Below are 24,083 nucleotides of genomic sequence, written 5' to 3'. Positions count from 1 at the left end.
TCCTGGGTGGGCATGAATTAGCCTATATTTTGTCCTTGAACACAACTGAGGCTTTTGTCTCTTTCACCTTTTTGTGATAATTCCATTATAGGCACATGGACAAAATAAATAACTTGATATCTGCAATGTTTTTATATACAACAGACATTATATCAGAAAAGAAAGGACCGGCATTTAAGGACGTTACAAACTGTAGGCTAAATGTGAGATATATCTCAGTGCAACAGGCTTCTCAGATACCGAAGAACGGTTTATGAAACTCCGCCCTCTGAGTTGACCGACGTGTTTCAAGATCCCAAAGCGATTTTTAGGTCCGGGTGGAGGGTCACAACAGGCGCTTCTACACGTGTGACCACTCGGAAACCTTGTCCTGAGAGGATCATATTCATTCATGAAATTATCTGTAACTCTAATGTATTGGACTTGTACCTGTAGGCGTAAAGTCGACTGCTGAACTGACTTCAACTCGGGGAGGAAATGCCGCTCAAACTGGAAGTTGATTAGCCTTCACTGCGTACACTACTTATTAACAGTTCGGGGAATTTAAACATATATTTTGATTGGACTTCTCATTATAGCTGAAAACATGAAGTTGTAGGCGATCTGTCGTCGACTTTCAGTTTAGTTTGTAGTGGTTTAACCCACAGTAGTTGACTGTAAAGTTTATACTCAATGAGTATATTTAGCAGACTAGTTTAATATGAGTGAGAAACAAGCGTTGGGAGACACTACACTTAACGAGGATCAAACTAAAGGCAACGGGGTGGACTTAGAGAACCATGTCAAACTGGATGAGGCGGGTGACGCGGTGCAATGCGCCGACAATCAGAGTCAGCTGGACGGTCATGAAGCGCTGCGACCCACCCGTCTGTACAAACGGCGCTGGATGATCGTCCTCCTGTTCAGCTCATATTCACTGTGCAACTCCTTCCAATGGATACAGTACGGCATCATCAACAACATTTTTATGAAGTTCTACAACGTGGACGCCTTCACCATAGACTGGATGTCTATGATCTACATGCTGACATACATTCCCTTCATCTTCCCCGTGACCTGGCTGCTGGACAAAAAGGGGCTACGGGTCATCGCGCTTGTGGCCACTGCGCTAAACTGTGCAGGCACATGGATCAAAGTGGCCAGCGTCAAACCCAACCTGTTCGCCGTCACCTTTCTGGGGCAGTTCTGCTGCTCGTGCGCGCAGGTGTTCATCCTCGGGATGCCGTCGAGAATCGCGTCAGTGTGGTTCGGTTCAGAGGAAGTGTCCACCGCCTGCTCCATCGGAGTCTTCGGGAATCAGGTAGGCTGTGAAGCACAGACTGTCCCCTGATCAGTAAGTAGGCCAGGATAGCTCTTCGTCTACTTAATCACTAATTTAATCTATAAGTAATGGCTCCATTCACCACCGGTCATGCGGACATTCCCACATTTATGTGGCACGTTTGCGTAATTACGCACGTTCAGGCGAACACAGTCCATCCCCTGTTCGTTCAAGCCACAGCATCGCTTACTTAATGAATAAATTGTAGCAATATTTGTAGTGAACCAGCATGCAAGAATAGACATACATTTAAACAACCACTATGTACCTTAAATCATATATAACTTTGTATGAAGGTATTGTAAATCGTAACAGTGAGAGATGAAGACAAAAAAACTTTCTCTACTGTTATATGGTACATATTAAACAGATCTCTACACACAAATAAAACTTTGTCAACTCAAAGCCACTTATTATTCATCAGCATGAAGCACATGGAGGCTCATATTTACACAAAACAACCTTTCTTGTAAGCTTGTCCCTAGGTGGTCAAGCCTTTATACTTGCCCTCTGCCATGGCCATTATATGACCACAGAATACAAAAAAAACAGATGTTGGTCCTGGACCACAACACATAAACAAGATTTGGAAAAATGGTGGGACTTAAAAGGGACATAAAATACAAGCATGTTTAATATGTCCTCAGACATTGTGTGAGGATGGAATCCTGAAATCTGTCTAAACCAGTGGTGGAACGTAACAAAGTACAGTACATTAACTCAAGAACGGTACTTAAGTATACATTTTAGGTACTTGTACTTTTTTTCAAGGCACTTTCTACTTCTACTCCACTACATTTCAAAGATAAATGTTGTACTTTTAACTCCACAACATTAATCTGACAGCTTCAGTTACTTTACAAATTAAGATTTGTGCACAGAAAACACATATAGTTTATAAAATACAAGGTTTTATTATAAATTAAGCTACCCTTAGGCGCCCAAGGACATTCCCCATGGAAATTGTTTTCTGGATTTTTTTCTGTGACTGTACTGTGACCTGTGATAGTAAAACAACTCACAACATTCTTCACATATACAGTATCTCACAAAAGTGAATACACCCCTCAAATTTTAGTAAATATTTCATTATATCTTTTAATGTGACAACACTGAAGAAATTACACTTTCAAGGCCAAGGGAACTTTATCAGGATGCATAGTATCCTGGATCCATGAAATAACTGGCCTTTAAAAATAAAAATATGCCTGCCTCTATGGGAATTTAACATAGAGGTGTACTCACTTTTGTTGCCAGCGTTTTAGACATTAATGGCTGTGTGTTGAGTTATTTTGAGGGGACAGCACATTTACATTGTTATACAAGCTGTACATTTAATACTTTACATTGTAGCAAAGTGTACTTTCCTCAGTGTTGTCCCATTAAAAGATATAATGAAATATTTTCTAAAATGTGAGGGGTGTACTCACTTTTGTGAGAAACTGTATCATTCTCATTTTACTTGTATGCCTATGCATTAGTGTGCTGCTATTGTAGTGTTTATCTAAGGTAAGAGGCAGCAGGACATTTTGAGCAGCCAAAAAGGCAGACAGCAGTGCAAAGATCAGCATCGTGCCACTGTAAACATCACATTCAACACTTTAAGATTCTGAACAAACAACACTTGACTCAACTTACAGTACATCAAGTAAAATGTCACTTAAAAGTCATCGCTTAGTGCTGGAAAATTAGCTGTGTGTAACCCAGAGCACAAACTGGGTTTTTGGATGCAGACAGTAATAACAAACACTTGCTGGATAGACTTCTAATGAGCATGTTGTCTTTTAACAAATCTTCTTGTTTCAACTTCAACAAATTCAACGCTTTGGCCGTCAGACAGGTTTTTTGTTAATTAATTTTTTTATTGGTATCCAGAGCATTACAGAAAAACATTAACCATTAAAGACATCTTGCATCCTTCCCAGCACCCCTACCCTCTCAAAAGTAGGCAACAAATACACAATTCAAGGACATATCCAGAATCCACATCAGTAAGATCAAAAAGCATCTGGCCAACCTCCAGGTTATTACCCGTCACATTTCACATGGACTTCACATGTAGATAATAAAAATAGAAGACAAACAAACAAACAAAACACTTGCCTGTCTTTTGATAACTTGTGCATAGTCTTCAATAAAAGGTCTGTCTGGTACCACAAACAGAACTATATACATTATAGAAGTGGGAGGAATGTGTGTACTTGAATTAAATGCATATAGTATACATTGTATAAAGTCTACTCTTCTGGGAGCAATATATACGGTCCACTTAGACCATAAGCTGGCAAAATCTTCTTGCCATTTTGTATATGTCATAAACTATGTCTGTCCAGTCATCGATCAAAGGAGCCTGTTGCTTCAACCATTTACCGGTTATGGCCTTTCTACCTGCAGCTAGTAAGATGGACGTAAGCTTCTTGTCTTTAGCATTCATCACTTTTGGAAAATTACCCAGGTATAGAATGTCGAATCTTCTCCAGTAAGGAATTAGCACTGGGCAAGACCAAAATATGTGATAGTGATTTGCACTGTTAGGCATAGTCTCCGACAGACAGAGTCAGCAGTGTAGTGTCGCTTTTGTTGGGGGGTTATGAAGAAACGTACAAGATTCTTCCAGCAGAATTCCCTCCAGCAAAGAGAACTAGTGGTTTCCCATTGTGTTTGGCAAATATTGTACCAATCCTCCTGAGAGACAACATCATTACTCTCACTATCCCATTTTTCCTTAATATACAGTGATTCCTGTGATTTTCTTTGTGAGAAGCAGTTGTATATCTTGGATATGGTTTTAGAGTTAGACTCAGAGTTGTATGCAGATATGAAGATTTTAATCAAACCACTTTCTAAATTTGCCATATCTACATCTTTCTTAAGTGTGTCAAAACAATGTCTCATCTGGAGGAACCTGTAAAAGTCTTACTGTTCAAGACCATATTCTTCCTTCATAATCTGGAAGTTCTTCAGAGATCCCTTTTGTATCAGAGTACAGTAAGCAGTGACCCCATTCTTTGCCCGTGTCTTAAATCTTTCATCACTTAAGTTAGGAGGGAAATCACTATCAAAAGCACACCATTTTAATAGTTTAGCTAATTTTTGTATTTTGCACAACTTTTCAGTTTGCTCCCAGATTTTAAGAGATAAGCCAACAAGTGGATTTGCCTTGTCCAGGAGGTGTTTGGTTAATTTCCTATCTGAAATAATTGCCTGAAGAGGGATCCTTGACATTGCCATTTCAAGGTCCTTCCACCTGGCAGAGTACCCGGGATTGCACCAACATACAAGAGGCCTAATTTGAGCTGCATAATAGTATTCTAACAAGCACGGAAGTCCCATTCCTCCATATTCCTTTTTAAGCTGCAATGTTTTATATTTTATCCTAGGCTTTTTGCCATTCCATATGTACCTAGATATGAGTTTGTCCAATTCTGTAAATTGCTGAGTTTTTACCTCCACAGGTAGCGTTTGAAAGAGGTAAAGCCGTCAGACAGGTTTAACACCCCATTCAAACCTGCCTCGACAAACCTTCCTACACGCACTATTCTTAGTGACCCCTCCACAGAGCCAGTAAACATGGAGACATCAGTTTATTTTCTTCACATTAAAAGGCTTTTCCTGTCATTTGTGCATGACAAACAACTTATACAGACTTGATAATTGACTGGACTAGATATCCTGCATCCATACAATATAGGCCTCAAACTGGTTTTATCATGTGTTATTTTATTGCATCCAAACTGCCTTCATTATCAGGACATTTCATCGCATCACACCCTTCAATGGTCTAAAAGAAGGAATAAGTCAAATAAGTCATATCTCAAAGGCACTGCATTGCAGTTGGCACTAAAATTATATTATATAATATGAAAATAAACATAAAACTAAATCTGTGGTAAAATCTACTTTTTAAACTGCATGCATGCAAAATGAGGAAAACAGGTCCAATGTGTAGGAATTTCTCCCATCTAGCGTTGAGATCATATATTGCAATCAACTCTCTCGCACCACGCAGTCCAAAGTACGTATTACAGCTACGGTAGCCTTCACGCTTCAAAAAGCCGGTCTCTTGCTCTTTTCAATATCCTTTATTCTTTTTCTGGGAGAAGAAGAAGACTCCTGTTCCTGGAATTTGGATTTTGAATACGTGTGGTTCTCCATGTTTCCTTCTGCAAACGTGCCGGGGCCCGGATACGACGATACCCATTTGCAGCATTAGCAGCACCTGTGAGTTTATCATGTGACAGCGAAAACGCGAAAGGCGGAGCAGTTTGTCCTATATGTCCCTTACCAGCTAACGTATTTCAAGATGGCGCATGAATATGGAGCGTCTACCTCAGTTCATGCAAATGCAAATGTAAAATTTCAAGCCAAAAGGAATACTTGGAATTGATGGTGGTGGTAAATATTCATGAAAAAACAAGTTTGTGAACAGGCAACACAGATTTTGATAATGAACAACTAAACACGTTACACACTGGACCTTTAACGTCAGCCTTCAGCCTTCACAAGATACTTAATAAAGTTCAACAGAGAAATATCTGTTCTTTTATTTTCTGGGGTCACTATAATAGGGACAGTTAACTCAAGAGGTAAAACAAGGTTTGAGTTTGTAGGAGTGGTTTAAGTAGAATTGGAAGAATTCCTGTATTAACATCACATGACCGGACTGAAGGCGATAAATATGTGGTATAGATGCCATCACATGCTATGAGTTGTGAATCTGGACACTAGTAAAGGCAATAGTAACTCCAGCTGTGGTCGCTCTCTGGCTCCTCTGAGAAAAGCATCTTTCTACTACAGGCAGTTTGCACACAGGACAGCAAGCTATTAGGACACAAGCTCTGAAATTTCAGGACCTCTCACCTCTCACGCTCCAGGGGCCCACTTTAGGACAGTTAAAATGCCACAAAACAATACTTTGAAAGACAACCATGCAAATTCTGAACTCGGTGGTGAAGACTGGCCGTGGTCCAAGGCTGCAGAGAATCCCGTTCCGGGCCTCGCTTCGCTGCAGTGGACTCCCGGACCTTTAGGCAGAGCCATCTCTATTGGGTCACGGTTAGACGTCGTGGCTTTACAGGGTGACCAGGCAGAGCTGGCCCCCAAGGCTGAGACCAAACTTTACCACCGTCGCTGGCTCATGCTGTTTCTCTTTAGCGCCGTCTCAGCCGGCAATGCCTTTATGTGGCTTCAGTACAGCATTATTAGCAACATATTCATGCGCTTCTACAACATTGACTCTCTGGCCATCGACTGGTTGTCCATGATCTACCTGCTCACTTACATTCCACTAATTCTGCCCGTCCTGTGGCTTCTGGACAACAGGGGAATCCGGGACGTTATCCTTGTTGGGTCAGCCTTTAATTGCATTGGTGCTTGGATAAAAATTGGTAGTGCCAGTCCCAATCTGTTCCCAGTCACCTTTTTTGGCCAGTTTATGTGCTCAGTAGCCACTGTGTTCGTCCTTGGTATTCCCTCTTACCTTGCCTCAGTGTGGTTTGGAGAGAAAGAGGTTTCCACCGCTTGTTCCATAGGAGTTCTGGGAAACCAGGTTTGTCTGAATATCTAGTGTCCACATAGTGAGGCAGCTGTCTGTAGATTATGCAGCTGCACGGGATGCCAGAGTCGTATAGGACTTCTACTGTCTTGTTGCGAAAGTCCAGAGAAAACTGTGTTAACTGTTTCCTGAAATCTCCTCGTCATACACTGTTCAGCTGTTTAAGTATAAACACTTTTTTTCCAAATCGTGAAGTTCTGTGTTGAATTAGTCAGACGACATAGATGCTGTTAAAACATGGTTACATAGCAACCTGATATGGTATAAATAACTATTCTGAGATGGTTTTCTGTTGGGCAAAAAGTTCCATGTGGTATGTTTCATTGACCTGCACATGCGAGTTTCAGATGAGTGACATTGTAAAACGGCTTGTTTGAGAGGCTTGACAATTAAAAAATAAAAATTGATAGTTGATTAATTATGTTTTTAATAATTAAAATTGAACTACCAAGATGTACTATAGATAACACGATCCCATCTAACCTTTAAAGATTAATTGGATCATAAAGTTATTAAGTGTGTATTTAAACCTATAACGTATATTACATTACTAAAATATACACTTTCACCGGTGTCAAAACAAGCAATAATACCCTCTAAATACACGTTGTGGTACCATTCAGTCAGCATATTAAATTTAGAAACAACAGGGTTATGAGCAAAACTTTTCTGTTTTTAAGTCACCTTGAACTTGAAAAACAATGATGTGTGTTCACTTCCGACTTCCGTTTTTTTCTTTCATATGTGTTATATGTGTTCATTGTCTTCTAGCTGGGTATTGCCATTGGGTTCCTTGTGCCTCCCATCCTGGTTCCTAATGTGGATGACTTGGACGAGCTGGCTCATCACATCAGCATTATGTTCTACATCACAGCAGGAGTGGCTACCTTACTCTTCATCCTTGTTATCTTTGGTAAGAATTGTAATGTAGCACATGGGTCAGTCCACATACCAAAAATAGGGTTTTCTTACCGACTTCCAGTGTTATCTTGCTATGCAGACGGAGCCGGATATCTTAAAACCTCTGCAGATAAAACCGAAACTTTCTGCATGGCTAGACACCATTTTCACGTTTCGGCATTTTTTGAATTTACATAAAATGTAGATTATCTGGATTTAAATGCTATTTTAATACTGATATCACTGTACCGTGTAACCAATGATTTTTCTGTGAATGGAATAGAGAAGCGAGGTCAATGAAGCAGTCAAAGGAGTAAGAATGAATGAAGTCAAACGTGACATCACTTCAGTCACTCAGCTTTTCTACTTCCCCACACTTTATACTGTCACTCAGAAACATACTCAGACATTTTCATGTGTATTGTCTGGACCAATATTCGCTCAGTCCAGTGGGATTTTCTCATTCAGTGGATCCAACTGATGATGGTTTTAATTCACAGCAGACTTCCACTCTGACAAGAAGCACCATTCAGTGGACAAGAAAAGTGCTGACCTGCATGTCTGCACCAACACAAAACCCTCCCTGAAGGGGATATTCACAAAAAAGATACTATTGTGGTACAGGTCAGGAGGAATGTCGGGGTAGCAGGCACCAAAAGTAGAGAAAAGAGTGCTCCAGCATAGTGAACAGTATTATTTTGTAACATATTTAGTTATAGAGATATTAGAAATAGAGGATCTATGTCTATGATCTATCACAAAAGGACATTTTGTGGTTAGAAGGAAGTGGCGTGACTTGACAAACAGTATGTGAGTTGTGAGTAAAAATGCTTAGTTGTAGTCTGCTTTATATCTGCTGCCAATGCATTTTAACCACTATGTCTTTTTCCTTCTTTTCCCTTACGCATTTATCTCAGAATTTATATTTTCAATTACACATTTAGCACCTCAGATGTAGTAATCAAACTTGATTTTATGTCTTTTTTATTGTGGAGAAAGTCAGTAGCAAACAATGTTAGTATGTACTCTTCTATAGAAAGCTGTGGGCTGGGTAGTTGTAAGAGAGGAACAAGTTGCATGAAAAAGCTGTTGTCTTGTCAGGACGGGGAGGGCGGGGGCACTCGTAAGCGTTCTGCATTCAGAAACACAAAAGGATGCTTGTGAAGGCCTTCCATAGTGGCACCATGTACAACTTTCAGACTGATTAAACCGTCAGTGTTGATTGTATAACAAGAAAGATAGATAAGCGTTAAATTCATCCACATCACATAACTCGTTAGATCAGTGATCACTGATCACAAAGTCTTTACAGGACATACAGACTTTCCTTAGTCATATTATGGTTTATGGTAATAGACGTGACTTATGCTGCTCTTGGTTACTCCAGCGAGATATTTCATACCAGTTGGCCTCACTGGTTTCATGATATGACACATATTATACTCACACGCATAGCACACCCTCACACATACATGCAAGATGCCATGTGTGAGGGTTGTCCTGCTGGCAGGGCCATCTGTAGCCCTGCAACAGGCCTGTGAGTCAGCAGGGCAGACCTCAGGATTCAGAGATTTGCATAAACTATGTGCAAAGAGAGGTGAGAGAAAAAGTTTGGCTGCTGCCTTCCTTTTTAAACAAATTGGCAGCCAAAGTTAACTGCAGAGAAAGTCTGCATTAAGACATAACATGAGTGGATCTAGTTGACTGAGTAAGGGGAATCACCGAGAGTGGTAAAGAAAAATTTGCATGCAAAAACCGTAAAGTACAGTTAGAATAACATTTCCTTTAAATAACAATAACATTTAGTAACATGCAGCTGACATCATTAATAATTTAAAGAGCCGTTTATTTTCGTAGGTTTAGTGAGAACTGGTTACTAAACACAGACCCTCAGGTCTGTTTTGCCGGTGGGAAGAAAAGGCTGGCTCAGATCCAAAAACTACAAAGACGGACATCTGTGTTTCCCCTTGAAGCCTCAGGGCGCGTGCTTTCACTCAGGAGAAAACACAGACTGAAACAGGTCATGTCACAGTTGTCACCCCAAAATATGACTGTCCTCTGGGTCAGAGGCTGGCTGACTGTCTTTCGGCGTTAGAAACGCTCAGGGAATGAATATGAGTGTATCTACAGCATGCATTATGTGAAGGTGTATTGAGCGTACTGTTTATGTTTGGACCTGTACAGCTATGTCTGAATGTGTCCCATTACACAGCTCATTTGGCCTCCATGGCCTTCTCAGACATGCATGTGGTGGACAATTTGGAAGTTTGCAGCCCTGTTTCCTCATGTAAAGAGGATAAACTAAGGTCAAACAGTAGCATTTTGTTATTTTAAGCATTTAAACATTAATGTACCCAATATTCCCCTTTTTTGCCCTTTAGCAGTTTTAGAGTAAGATAAATTCCAATCAAATACAGTAATTTTACAACTTGTTCCAGTGTCACTGAAGATATACAAAATTGTTAGAAACATCAAGTGATTGTGATATGTTATACCACATACTGTATATAAATGACATATTCCTTTGTACATCGGTCTGTGATCATGACTGTTTGCTGATGGCTGAATCAGCAAAGTGTTCACCTGTTACCTGCATGGCAATGTATGTGAGTTTGCTGCTGTTGCTGTTATTTGTGTTTACTGTTTTTAATATTGATTTTGGTCTCTCCATATGTCAGTCTTTCAGGAGCGTCCTAAACTCCCTCCGACTCAGGCCCAGGCCACAGCTCGTAGCATCCCTTCAGAGCAGTACTCCTACACGGCCTCTATTCTCAGACTGCTCCGCAACAAGCCCTTCATCCTCCTCATCATCACTTACGGTCAGTCAACGCCATTCTCCACAGTAATAGTAATAGTAGTTCATTTTATGAACCAACATAAAAAAGTACTTTAAAAGCTATTTTAGACCAGTGTAAAAAACATCCACTGGCAGGGCTTTTATTTTTTTTAGGTGGTTGTTTATTGATAACCCGTGTGGCTTAAATTGTAACCATTAAAGCTGCATTAAAGGAACACACCGACTTATTGGGACTTTAGCTTATTCACCGTATCCTCCAGAGTTAGATAAGACCATACATACCCTTCTCATTTCCGTGCGTGTTGTAACTCTGTTTGACGCCCCCACTGCTAGCCTAGGTTACCACAGATCCTGGAGGTAACCAGCGCAACACCTGAAAAGCACCGTTGTTACTCTCTGCTCCTCATCACGGGACTTCTCAGGTGCTGCGAACAAATCACTCACACAGTAGCAGTGCTTCACCTTTCTGAGAATATAGTTCCCAGTTTGTATACGGTTAGAAGATGGCTGTGTCTCATGTTATTTGTACACCCTGTGACTATACAAATCACAACATGTAAATAGGAACATGTTAGCGTTATTTTGTCACTTATTGGGAGCAGTAGGCTAGTTTGAGCCGGTTACCTCCAGGATCTGTGCTAAACTAGGCTAGTGGTGGGGGCGTCAGACAAAGTTACAACACTCACGGAGATGAGAAGGGTATGTATGGACTTATCTAACTCTGGGGGATACGGTGAATAAGCTAAAGTCCCAATAAGTCGCCGTGTTTCTTTAATTGTTTTTCTGATTTTTCTCATTGTAAAGACAACATGGACATATAATTACCATTTAACTCACCATTTAACTCGAGTCCAAAACAAATTTCCCTTCAGGGACAATAAAGTATATCTTATCTTTTCTTATTATATGATATGGCAAACTTAACCCTAACAATGTCATGTTCATGGTCATCTGATGTCTAAAGTCCAATATTCGCTCTCATGTAGCTCTGTTTTTGGTCTCCACCATCTTCTGATTGAAATGTAAGTCTCTTTAGCTGCTAAATGCTCCACTATGTTCACCTGCTAGTTGCTAACTGTTGTCTGTTGTTTGGTGCTGAGCGTAGTGTACAGTGGGTTTTTAGACCTTTTTCACCCGGAAGTGACACATTGACAGTGGTGAGAGTGAGCAAAAACAGTAAGGCTGGATAGCTTAACAATGAGCTGAAAGCCCCTAAAAAGCTCAGTAAAGCCGAGGGGAGCTACAGATTCGGGTGATAATTTTCTGTACGTTCATCACTACGAGCGACTCCTTTCATATTGTCGTTTGATACATTGTCATAATAAAGATATTGAATGGGATTATAGTTGCTTTAAACTAGGGATGTCCAGATCCGATCACGTGATCGGAAATCGGGCCCGATCACGTGGTTTCAGACTCGATCGGAATCAGACGTTACCTCCCGGTCAGGACTCGGATATATATGTATATATATTCTCATTATTTTTTAACACATCTATAGTTATGCGGTGGCACAGAGTTAGACCCTTTTGACTCCACACAGAAACAGCAATGCGTGTGGCATGACATCACATTGCCATAGCAAACTGTGAGATACGTAACAGAAGTGCTCTGTTTGTTAACGGAGTTGTTGAATGTTAAAATAAGGTGAATTAAATAAAAAATAAGGAACATCCTGTTTTTTCGCTCTTCTTTATTCTTTTTTCATATATTATAGAAGTATCGGATTGGGACTCGGTATCGGTAGATACTCAAAATCAAATGACTCGGACTCGGACTCGAGGGCAAAAAAACCTGATCGGGACATCCCTACTTTAAACTGACCAATCCAATTGAAAAAGGTTGTTCGATCCAGGTATTCCTCCCAACACATCACATCTGCCCTGCACTTAATGATTCTTCTTTATAATAGCTGTTATATTATCATAGAAACCAAGGGATTTCCAATAAAGCCCTAACAGTTTGCCTTTGAAGTGTAACAAGGTTTATCTTATCGTTAAACGTCATAAACATCCAAACAAGTCATTGGTTATATAAAAGTTTATATAGAGACGAGAGTGAGTGTGTCCTGGAGGGGTTCAAAGTTTGTTAATAGTCAATGTTTAACGAATGATCAATGTGACCTAAAGACCAAATGTTTTATGAAGTTAAAGGTCTCTGAGAAATGAAATTAGTTTCTCGGCAGTCTGTCAATTTAGTCAAGCTTGTGAAGTCACAACAACTACGTCCAACAGCTGTGAGCAGTTAATGAATTCACCTTGCTTGACCTTACTGTGTCACTTCACATGACACAATTCATGTGACTATTATTATTACTATTATTATTAGTGTGTGTGTGTGTGTGTGTGTGTGTGTGTGTGTGTGTCTCTGTCTGTGTCTCTGTGTCCCTCTACATACGATCTTTGAGTTTCCAGATAACTATGCAGAGTTCACATGATCTCAGATTCACCTGGGATTGTCAGTCTCTGTCCTGGGCTGCAGCTCCACCTGTCCCTGTCTGTAGCTGTTGATCATGAATGTCCAGTAATATAAAAGTAACAGGCTCATTCATACAGTAATATTTACAAATAGTATAGAAATATATATTCATTTTTCTTTTGCGTTTTACATCCTCACTCAATTTATTCTCTTAACAATTTTCCAAACGTGGTGTTAATGGTCTTGTGAGTATTTTTTTTATGCAGGATATTTTCTTTCTGTGTAGTTTATGTCTGACTTACTGACGTGAATCTAAAACGTTTTGTTCTAAAACACTCGGTGCAGACCTGTCCTTTTATAGAAATCCTTGGTTTGGGACAGCTCTCTGTTTCGGAAACAAGCCTGATTAGGTTCAGTTGACACAAATGCAAAACAAAACCCTTCGACCGCTCGCATTACAATATTTCACAATTCACTTAAGGAAGTTAGCTCAATGATTCCTCAACTTTAAAGTTTCCTGAAAGATGTTTTTTGTGGTGTGAAGACTGACAATATTTCCCAACTGACAGGTTTGAACGTGGGTTGTTTCTATGCTGTTGGCACCTTGCTGAACCGCATGATCATCGAGCATTACCCTGTAAGTCCTGCCTACTGTGTCTGCGTATATATATGGGTAGACATACAGTATAGTATTTAGTTTGAATTAATAATTTCCTATGGTCGCAATGTCCATACTAACACTATTTCATAGGACAGTTAGACTTTTCTCTATTGAAGTATTGATACATGCTGCTGTATAATGTCATGGAATAATTCAATTAATTCAATTTCACTCTACATCAGTAGGCGGTGTGGAGAAAGGATTGATTTGACACCAGATGTATAAACTCACTCCAATTCACCTCAACTCCCTTGAAATGATGTCTGCTTTCTCTCAAACTGCCTTTCCTTAGTATGTAAGGTCATAAGGTCGGTAACATATGTCCTATCTTCTTTGACCCTTTAGGGAGAAGAAGTGAATGCTGGGAGGATTGGCCTCACCATTGTCATTGCGGGGATGGTCGGCTCCCTGATCTGTGGCATTTGGTTAGACAAAACTAAAACTTACAAGTAAGGCGAATGTCAGAATCGAGAAGTACAAGAACAGCAGTTTGTGAAGTTTCCAGTGTTAGGAATCAAAACAATGCTAAGAGAAAGAGTTTAAGTTGTACTTCACATGGATTTTTTTAAATCTGTATCATAGCCAACATTTCAGTTACACCAGTTTTTTTCTTGTACTGTGTATTGTCATTTCACTTCTCTCGCTGGACATCTTGTTTAGTGTGTTGGCTGTTGGGGTTTTGTGTCTGTTTTTCCAGGTGCAGCATGCTGCTCTAACAGTGATCTTTCTGACCCAATGGGCCTTTTGGCTGTGTTGTGACAGCATTGTCCACCCTATGTGGGGTTTCAGTCAACCCTCCACTGTCTTATTTAGAAGAGTATTGTTTTGCAAATGGGGGAATGCGTGTGTGTGTGTGTGTGTGTGTGTGTGTGTGTGTGACACATGCAGGGACACATTCAGTACCACCTGGCTTTGTTTTCTAATCCAGATATTTGATTGACCCATTCTCAAATACTTTGCAGTTCATCTGTTTATTTCAACATTTCAATATTATTATAAATCCGTTAGCATCCTATACTCTTTACTTTTCTTAAAGAGGTGCATACAATTTAAAAGAAAAGGGCATGTTTTTTCAAATGCTGTTTATTACATATTTATGTGGATTTTTTTTAAATCAGCAAGGTGCTACCTTATTCAAAATTTCAGACTGCAGTTTCAATTGTCTTATGATCAATGTGCACAATACTTATTTCAAGATAAATGAAATTATGTTTTGTGACAATCTCATGTGTATTCTCTCCAAACGTGTCACATATATTAATGAGTAGCTGTAATTATGTAGTGAGTTTTAAAGATCCCCTGTGGGTCCTGGTGCACATGCAAGAAAACAAACATTGCTCCATAGCGCTAATGCACTAATGGTCAAAAACTCCACAATATACCTTGACATTTTGAATCTGTCTGTAATGTTATAAAAGACTGCTTTTAATCTGAATACATTTTTAAATCAATTGAGAAGCTGCAGTGGTCTACTACAGCAACAGTCCTCTGATTTTACCATTAAAATGATGATTGTAGTGTTCAGTGTTGTATATTTCTAATGTGTTTTTTCAGGCAGACAACCCTTGCAGTCTACTTCATGTCTCTGGTGGGGATGATAGTCTATGCTGCTACACTCAATCTAGGACACCTCTGGGTGGTCTTTATCACCGCTGGAACTCTCGGGTATTCTTTCATTTATTCATTCATTCTTTCTTTTTTGTGGTACTACGTACTATGAGCTAAGGATTTATTAGTTTTTAATGTTTTTGCTATACACTTATTTGTTCAGTCAAGGGACAGAAAACCAAAATTATATGTATATAGACATATTTACAACCAAACCACCATAAATACTGCATTTCAAGATAGATTAAATCTTAAGTAGTCTATATCAACGATGTTTCATTTCCGGGATTGTTCAGGTGCCGCCAGAAATTCTGCCGGATGTCCCTCATTTCGGCCGGATGTCCGTTACCTTCTGCTTTCTTTGTGTTGACATTTTAAATTTTGAGTACTATGGTTACCTGCTCCTCAGATTTCTGCAATCGAGACAGCTAGCGAGACTGTCTGTCCAATCTGAGTTTTCTGTTGCACGACTAAAACAACTTTTGAACATACACGTTCCACCAAAACAAGTTCCTTCCCGAGGCTATTTTGCAGAGGCACCGTTGCTCCGTCTGGCGCTTAGCGCTGCCCGAGATGATTGTGATTGGTTTAAAAAAATGGCAATAAACCAGAACACGTTTTTCTCCCATCCCGGAATGCTGTGTGGAGTGGCCAAACCCGAAGGTCTGGCAATGTGAGACTATATCCTAAGTAAGCAAGCTTGAGTGAGCTCAGCAACATCACATTTTAAGCTCTAACTATTTGCACATTCCTTACACAGATGCTGTCTCCTCCACTGCAGGTTTTTAAACTAAACTGAATCAGAGATGGAAACTGCGGAAAACTTGTGCAACCCTGCTTATGTAACAAGTGCAATATTTCTGTTGACATTTGCAACAATAATTTACAGCTGTGTTTATTTTGAGGTCAACTTTGGTTTTTGTTTTTTTGTTTGCATTCGCACTTACAGTACACCCTACGCACAGAAGGATCTAAAGTAACGATTTACGTCTCTACACACTGACCCAGTATTCAAACTCAGGATATAACCAGTAGTAGTGAGACAGCCTCCTGCTCATGGAAAAAAGAAAAAAGTATAGATACAGGACACAGTTGTGTGGAATAATCTGCATAATTCACTAATACTGCTTTGCAAGCAGTCCTGGGTACATGAGATGTATTCAAAACCAACAACAATATGGACAATTAAAAAACAGTAGTTTTGATCAAATTGTATTCAAGATGGTTCTCAGATTGCAAGTTATTATAGTGACGTGGGTGCAGTGCATTAAAATGAAGGTTGAAGAGCCACTATTAATTATATATTTACATGTGAAAATGATCCACAAAATCTTCTTATGTAGGTAAGACCAGATCCTGTAGCCAGCAGTACTTTTGCAACCTTTACATGGCTGTTATGAAATCATTACACATCTTCAGCGGCACAGATTGGCCTTCCAGATTGGGCTCGCTCTTTCTGTGAAGGCACACATACGTGACATACCATACATGCGTGCCAGCCAGAGTACATCATTCATGTGAGTCCGGCTGAATTGTCAAATAACTCACAGAAAGCTTAATTTGTTAATCGAGACTAAATGAGCTACAGCTAGCTTTACATTCCTGCTGGAATTCCTGATATTCCATTAATAAAGTTTCTTTTCTTTTTCTTCAAGTGTGTACAACCGTTGTCCTGAGTATTTTTCTTTCCCCATCGTAGTATCTAAACATTTCTATTTTTGATTTTGAATGTTTATTGTTATGTATGTGTATTATTAGATTATCCCTTCACAAGCTCTTGATATTATTGCTCTATGTTGTTTTATTTATAGGCAGAAAGAGTGTAGGTAAATGTCTAAGAAATGCGTCCGCAAATTCAGTATGTACTGACGCAGGCTGATGTGTTTGTCAATGTCATTAAACTAATGATTCACTTGATGAATTATTGCACTCAGGAATTTAAGACTAAGGGTGTTAGTCTTAAATTCCTGAGTGCAAAGTTTTCACCCACTTGCAAGTTATGTATTATAAAGATGGAGAGGCAAAACACATCACTGGACAGAGCCTGTGCAGGAGGTATGCTTTAGCTTAAACCATGCAAAACCCCATTTAGATCAAATTAGTGCAAGGAATGTTGCAGTTTAGCAGAAAAAGAGCTGTAATTAAATCAACCTGTGATTAACAATTATGTTTAATGTGTGTGTGTGTGTGTGTGTGTGTGTGTGTGTGTGTGTGTGTGTGTGTGTCCGTCCATCCATCCAGGTTCTTCATGACGGGCTACCTGCCGCTGGGCTTTGAGTTTGCGGTGGAGCTGACGTACCCAGAGTCAGAGGGAACCTCATCCGGACTCCTCAACTGCTCAGCACAGGTGCAATTCAATGACCTATAGGGTCACTTAAAACATAATGGTGCAGAAAAGACTCAAAGAGATAGCATGAGAACAATTGTTTGTGTGTCAGCTGAATCTGTTCTGTCAAATGTGCTAAAATCCTGATTTGACTTTGCAACATGCAACAGACAAAAGAAACGTCATTCTTCTAAACCATGTATGAACATGAACACAAATTTCCGAGCGACATAAATTCATTTATGAAACATGACGCCACCGCCACCACCACCACCACCATTCACAAATCACTTCTGTGTAACGTGCCCTGGATAGCTGATTGCAGGTAGTGGATCTATAATACTTCCTTTGAATGCCTTATTTTTGCCAGGCCATATTGATACTTCTTTGCTGCTGAGTGATGAAATTGAGTGATGAAAGTGGACTGATGAGGTGCTGTAGTGTGTTTTTATTTTGTTTTGCATCTTTCCTTTGTTGTGGTTGTGAGGGTACGTGCAAACACCAGCTTTATTACTAACTATTGCATGTTCTGCATGCACAGGTGTTTGGCATTATATTCACCATCTGCCAGGGGAAGATCATGGACAGCTTCGGCACACTGGCAGGAAACATCTTCCTCTGTGTTTTTCTTTTAATCGGCACAATAATGACAGGTAAGAACTATCTGACTTTGAAACATATGCTGTGAAGAGTCATAGCAAACTACTGATTTTATGTCATGTACAACAATGCCTAAGAATTGTCTTTGTCACTGTTTCTGTTATGAGTTTGCTAGCATTCCTGTGGGAAAAAATGCTAAATTCCAAGAATGCAGATGATGGTTACTGTGTAACTTGAAGGACTGTTTCAGGGTTGAATGTTATGACACATTCAGAATGTAACATAATGACAAATGTGTTTTTATTGTTGCATATACTTAAGAACTATACTTTAGTCACCTACTTACAGGAAGGTGAGTTGACCTTAGGAGACCGCAGGGTTTAGATTTCTTAGTTTTTCTTCTTTTTTTCTTAAACAAGTAAAATAAAAACTATTTAACTGAAGGTTGCTAAAAAGAGATTGTGTAACCACAGGCGTTTTGTTGATCCTCACTCAAAAGTGAGTGATTTTCATTAAGCGAAGCTCTAAGCTGGAGTTTCTAGAAAAACAATTCAGAAGGTGGAGCCGTAAACATTTTGTTTTGAAGCAGTTTGTTTCATGTTTTAAATGTGAGATTTCAGGCCTCAGTCAATACAGAGCCACTTCGTTCTTTTCTCATGGCCCATTGAGGGGTTTATGAGTAATGTATAACTTTTTAAAAATGCATTAGCCACTGAAGCACTAAACATTGTGCTCAAAAACCCTGCAAGACTTTAATGCAACTTTTCTGCTCACAAAGGTCAGCAGAGTGACTCAGTGCCTTTTGTAACTTAGTCAGCATTTAGCAATATGAGTGGACTTTTTTGTTGTGGTCATCATGCCAGTTTGCCAGAAAGAGAACAGCTTTGTGAGAAAACCATAACTGAACTCCCACTTTGTGATACAGTGTAGAGTCCTAACAGTATTGGCTCTCTATGATATATTCATAGTCACAATGGTTATGACCTGTTGGGGAACCTTCTCCTGAAATGGAAATTGAGGTTAATGATGAGGTTGCAATCAAACGGTTTTCATAATTTTGCAGTGCAAAGTTTGAGGGTAAGTTAGGATGCATTACTTGAGTGGCATACTGTATTTTCTTCAGATTTATATTTGTTGCCAAAGAGGAAATCCTTGTACTTGAACAGAGCCACTGCAATGTGTCTGTGCACAAGAGCCACCTACTGGATAGTCAACTTTATTACATTAGGTCATTCAACCACACATTTTTGTTTCAGTTTTTCATGCAGGTTTACCTGTTCTGTCTTTATTTCTCTGCAGGCTTAATTAAGTCTGATCTGCGGAGACAAAATGCAAACATGTTGGCCAAAGCAGCAGTAAGTGAGAATAAGGGGTGTAATGCTAATGTTTAATTGTTGGGGATATAGTGTATGTAGGCAAACAATGGTGATGGTAGTATAATTTGGAATAAGCCATTTTCATGGAAGACATTTTAACATCTCGCAGCAGGAAAAGCATTAATACAAATAATGAGCTGAATTCAATTTAGCTGCTTCAGTTTCAGGGTCTGTCATAAAGCTTACTCAGACATTTGACTGCACGGAGCAATTGTTAATGTTATTAGTAACAATTGTGCTTTTCCTACTATAACGAGTCAAAATGTCTGCTGTGAAAAGGGCCCATGTGTTATTTGTTTGCTTGTCATAAGTTTGTATGGAAGCCATGCAGTCAAGGTCACATGTGCGTCTTGTGCGGCTCCAGAAATAACTTACCATGTGCTCCTATTGTGTCTATTTTTGTTGTCGTCTGTGTTGTGTCTGTTTTTCATAGAAATAGTGTTGATTATGGCCCGATGGCCTGCTTTCATCTTTCTCAGGTGACTGCATGTTGTAAAACAGAGCATACATCTGCTTACATGCTAAGAAATGTACAAATATCTTAGAGCTTAATGCATTTATAGTACAATGGTAAATGCTTTATTGATGTGATTTCCCCTGTCAAAATACATGTCTTTCTATTTCACCACTTGCCTACCTTGTGTAGCATTGCTTTGAGAAAGAACCTGAAAACAATCTCTGAAAAAAAAGAGCAAGAAGCTACAAAGCAACAAATGACCTCTATTAACATGAAGAGCAAATCGTCATTGATGCCTGGGTGAGTCTCCAAGCTCTGTGATGAAGTTACTGATGACAGGAAACACATTTAATGCTAACATACAGTGAAGAACAGACATACAGACATGAGGGTTCATAATATACTCAAAAATGAACTTTCTCGTGGAGAGTTACATGAGACCATCGATACCACTCGTATCTGTCCATTAAATACGAAGCTAGAGCCAGCAGATGATTAGCTTAGCTTAGCACAAAGACTGGAATCGGGGACACAGCTAGCCTGGCCCTTTTGAAGGGAACAAAATTCACTAACCAGCATCAATAAAGCTAACTAATCAAAAACGTATATCTTGTTTGATTAATCCGTACAAAAAACCAGGTGTAAAAACAACAATTTAACAATTTAACTCCATTTTATGGAGGTTATAGTGTATGTGCCAAACTATTTTTTGGCTCGGAGCTGAGCTAAGCTAAGATAAGTGGCTGCTGGCTGTAGCCTTTTACTTAACGAACAGATATGTGAGTGGTAATAGTGCTGGCCAAAAAGTAATGAAAAATAATTTTCTACTGATACTTTTGTGAGTTCAATAGCATATCTATCAGGTCTGCACTAGCACTGCCTCCAGTCAAGTCTGACACTGTGAAACGCTCTCACCTTCTCCCACCTATTCTGCCTTTCTATGATATCAAAGTAACTGGCCAAACGTAGCCATATACAGTGTTGCTCATAAGTTTATGAACCCATGCTAAAGTAAAAAGAGGAATAAAAAAATCATCTTTTGGAAATTGATCTTAATGCCTTAATAAAAAAGAATTAGGAAAAATCCAACCTTTTAAGGACACCAATTTTCTTTGTGAATGAATAATGTATCGTAAATAAATAAATGTTCTTCCTTAAAATACAGGGGGCATAGGTAAGTACACCCCTATGTTAAATTCCCATAGAGGCAGGCAGATTTTTATATGAGGTACTTTCCGTAAACTCATCTCTCATTGCAAATCAAACCAGCTATTAGGCTAACTGAAATAAAACCATGCCAATCTCTAGGTATGGTGAAGGGTATGTGATGATGTGGGGCTATTTTAATTCCAAAGGCCAAGGGAACTTTATCAGGATGCATAGAATCCTGGATCCATGAAATAACTGGCCTTTAAAAATAAAAATCTGACTTTTTAACATAGAGGTGCACTTACTTATGCCCCCTGTATTTTAAGGAAGAACATTTCTTTATTTACGATACATTATTCATTCACAAAGAAAATTGGTGTCCTTAAAGGTTGGATTTTTCCTATTTTTTTTTTAATTAAGGCATTAAGATCAATTTCCAAAAGATGATTTTTTATTTTATTCCTCTTTTTAGTCAACTTTAGCATGGGTTCATAAACTTATGAGCACCACTGTAAATGGAAGCATTACAACTTTAAACAATGTTACAAACTCAGTCAGTACTGTGGGACAAGCTAGAATTCAGTGGGGGAATTACAAAATCAGATTGTGTCGCAGCAACTTCACCCTGGGACCGGAGACTCACGCCTCTATAAATGCTGAGTGACAAGTGATCAGTAGCTGTTGTTTTAGGCGGAGGGGCAGATGTCGAGACAAGACTACGGAGCCACAGCGCTAATCACCCAGCCGCAGACTCCTCCTTCACACGCCTGATCAATAAACCTTTCTGCCTTCACAAAAAAATCTCCTCAAATCTTAGCTCAACACTCAGATGCACAAAGGTAGGAGCACAGAGCAATCAGCAAACACTTTCTATAATCACAACACGTGCTTCACATCTTTCCACCTGTCACTGTTAAACATCTGTCTCTCACTCGGTTTCTTACCATCACGCTGAATAAAATTCACACAATCATGTAAATATGAAACATTTTTTTACTAAGCCTGTTTCAGTTTGTGATTTCAGATCGTTAATACAAAACCATTGAGGCTTATTTGAAACTACAGCTTTTTAGTTGTTTTAGTAACACCTGTGCTTGTCCTGCTTAGACAAGTCCAAATGTCTGCTATGAAAAAGGCCAATTAATATGCTTTTATTTGTATATGTGTGTGTTTTCATCGAGCATTTAGTCAGTTACATACAGTTCATCAAGAACAGTACATTTGAAAAAGTCAAATACATACTGGTATTTCAAATAACCACAAAGAAGCAGTCATATTTCCTTACTGAAGCTACAGAAGGGACTTTAGCATTTTAATAGATCATTTTGGTCCTATCTTTTGTCCTTTGCAAAGAGTGTATCATTCAAATTAAAAGTATTCTGCACATTAAGTCTATCAGTAACCTGTAGCAACAGAATATACAAATAAGATGATGTGGAAAAAAAATCCGCAAAAACATTTGGGCCCTTTTCAATCATATGTTATCTTGAATGTGAATGTGTGGAGGAAATATTTAAAGGCTGTACTCTTTAGGATGATGTTAGACCGATCAACCTAAAGTCTACAGAGACAGAAGACAACTTCTGCATTGAATCTATAAAACTGATGAATTTAACAAGCCTGTTTTAAATTGATATAGGGACCTTCAGACTGCCACAGTAGAAGTCTGGCTGGATCGTCTATCGTCGAAGAAGCCAAGTTTTAGACGCAAAACACACACTAATAAAGAGTTACATAAAGGCCTTGAAAATGACCATGAACTTGAGATAGAACAACACCATCCAGAAGTCTTTAGCCCCACTTCCTTTTAGATGTACAGTGTTGTATTAACTATTTACACATTTAAAAAAGCTTAAATGTTGAATCAAATTTAATACATAAAATGTAATGTGCTGCAATATGTTTTTTTTTATATTTAAGTGTAAATTGAATGATCTCACTAAATCTGCAAGAAACATCTGTGAAACGTTTGTGCCTCTACAATTTTACCTGTCAGTACTTTAAGGATACAGTGTTGATTATGTACAGTACATTTGCCATGAGTAAATGACTGATTCTGTTATTGCTTATAAACACAGATACTGTAAATACAGTATGAGGGATTTTGGTATTTGTGGTTAAAATAATTTATACAGCATTAAAGGGTTTCTAATCCACACACCGTTGTGTAATATGTTTTTTAACACCATTCATGTTTACTCATTTAACATGAAATAAAACTGTTTTATGAAGTTTATTTTCTTCATTTGGTGTCATGCTTTACATCAATGTGTGTATCTCATGGTGAAACTACATGACTGAAGCCATAGATGATTGTAAACCCAGATGCACACACACCAGTTGTCTCTCTCCAGGATTTACAGCATGACGTGGATCAGAAGTGTAGGTTACCTGCAGGTTTATATAGCTTGAACAAACATTAGCCTACAACAATGGAATACAAAAAAATAATTAAGTCATAATGGGTTAAGGTTATCATACCTCGGCATAGGTAAAACAGAAAAAAAAGTTGTATTGTTGTATTAACCTTTATTAATTACTGGTTTAAGTCAGTGGTTCTCAAACTTTTTTCAATTATGTATCCCCTTTGAAATATAGTAAAGAAATATAGTAAAATAAACCAGCCTGAAACATTTTGGTAGAAATAATAAAGAGGCACAATAAAGCCCTGCACCATCAGTGTCTAATTTACGACACAATTATGTAACTGAAAAAAACAACTAATCACTAAATTCATTCATTATTATAGTGAGTAATTATTTAATGAATTATGCACTACAGATATTTTTTAAATTTACGTTTTCAAAAAATCTCACATAGTCTATCCCATGCAGTACTCCAAAGTACCCTTAGGGGAACGCTTACCCCCGCCCCATTAGAAAAACTGCGCTAATGACCCAAATCAAACACACCCAC

General features: G+C 38.9%; 1 protein-coding gene across 5 annotated transcripts; it reads left to right on the top strand.

Moving 5' to 3' along the window:
* Positions 1-268: 268 nt before the first annotated feature.
* flvcr2b (FLVCR heme transporter 2b) lies at positions 269-23,403 on the top strand. 5 transcript variants are annotated; one of them, XR_004108883.2, is made up of 11 exons: positions 270-1,300; positions 7,647-7,788; positions 10,454-10,594; positions 13,560-13,627; positions 13,997-14,100; positions 15,206-15,316; positions 17,501-17,606; positions 18,127-18,238; positions 19,485-19,555; positions 21,858-22,006; positions 22,807-23,398. XR_004108883.2 is itself a non-coding variant. In XM_035995238.1 (10 exons), exons 1-10 carry the CDS (start codon positions 701-703, stop codon positions 21,936-21,938), a joined length of 1,536 nt encoding a protein of 511 aa, XP_035851131.1. In that variant the 5' UTR covers positions 269-700; the 3' UTR covers positions 21,939-23,403. The 5 variants fall into 5 exon arrangements, 3 of the variants coding, with proteins under 3 accessions (XP_035851131.1, XP_031177658.1, XP_035851132.1); XR_004108884.2 differs by having other exon boundaries at positions 271-1,300; positions 19,485-19,540; XM_035995238.1 differs by having other exon boundaries at positions 269-1,300; positions 21,858-23,403.
* Positions 23,404-24,083: the final 680 nt, after the last annotated feature.

Source organism: Sander lucioperca, chromosome 19 (assembly GCF_008315115.2).
Source record: "Sander lucioperca isolate FBNREF2018 chromosome 19, SLUC_FBN_1.2, whole genome shotgun sequence".
Taxonomy (NCBI): domain Eukaryota; kingdom Metazoa; phylum Chordata; class Actinopteri; order Perciformes; family Percidae; genus Sander; species Sander lucioperca.
Note: the sequence above shows the minus strand (reverse complement) of the source record. Positions and strands in the feature narration are given on the sequence as shown.

Coding starts and splice junctions, on each gene's coding strand:
- flvcr2b (XM_035995238.1), top strand. CDS start 701: ATGAGTGAGAAACAAGCGTTGGGAGACACTACACTTAACGAGGATCAA. Junction 14,101..15,205: donor GACAAAACTAAAACTTACAA/GTAAGGCGAATG, acceptor GTGTTTTTTCAG/GCAGACAACCCTTGCAGTCT. Junction 19,556..21,857: donor CAGCAGTAAGTGAGAATAAG/GGGTGTAATGCT, acceptor CTGTTGTTTTAG/GCGGAGGGGCAGATGTCGAG.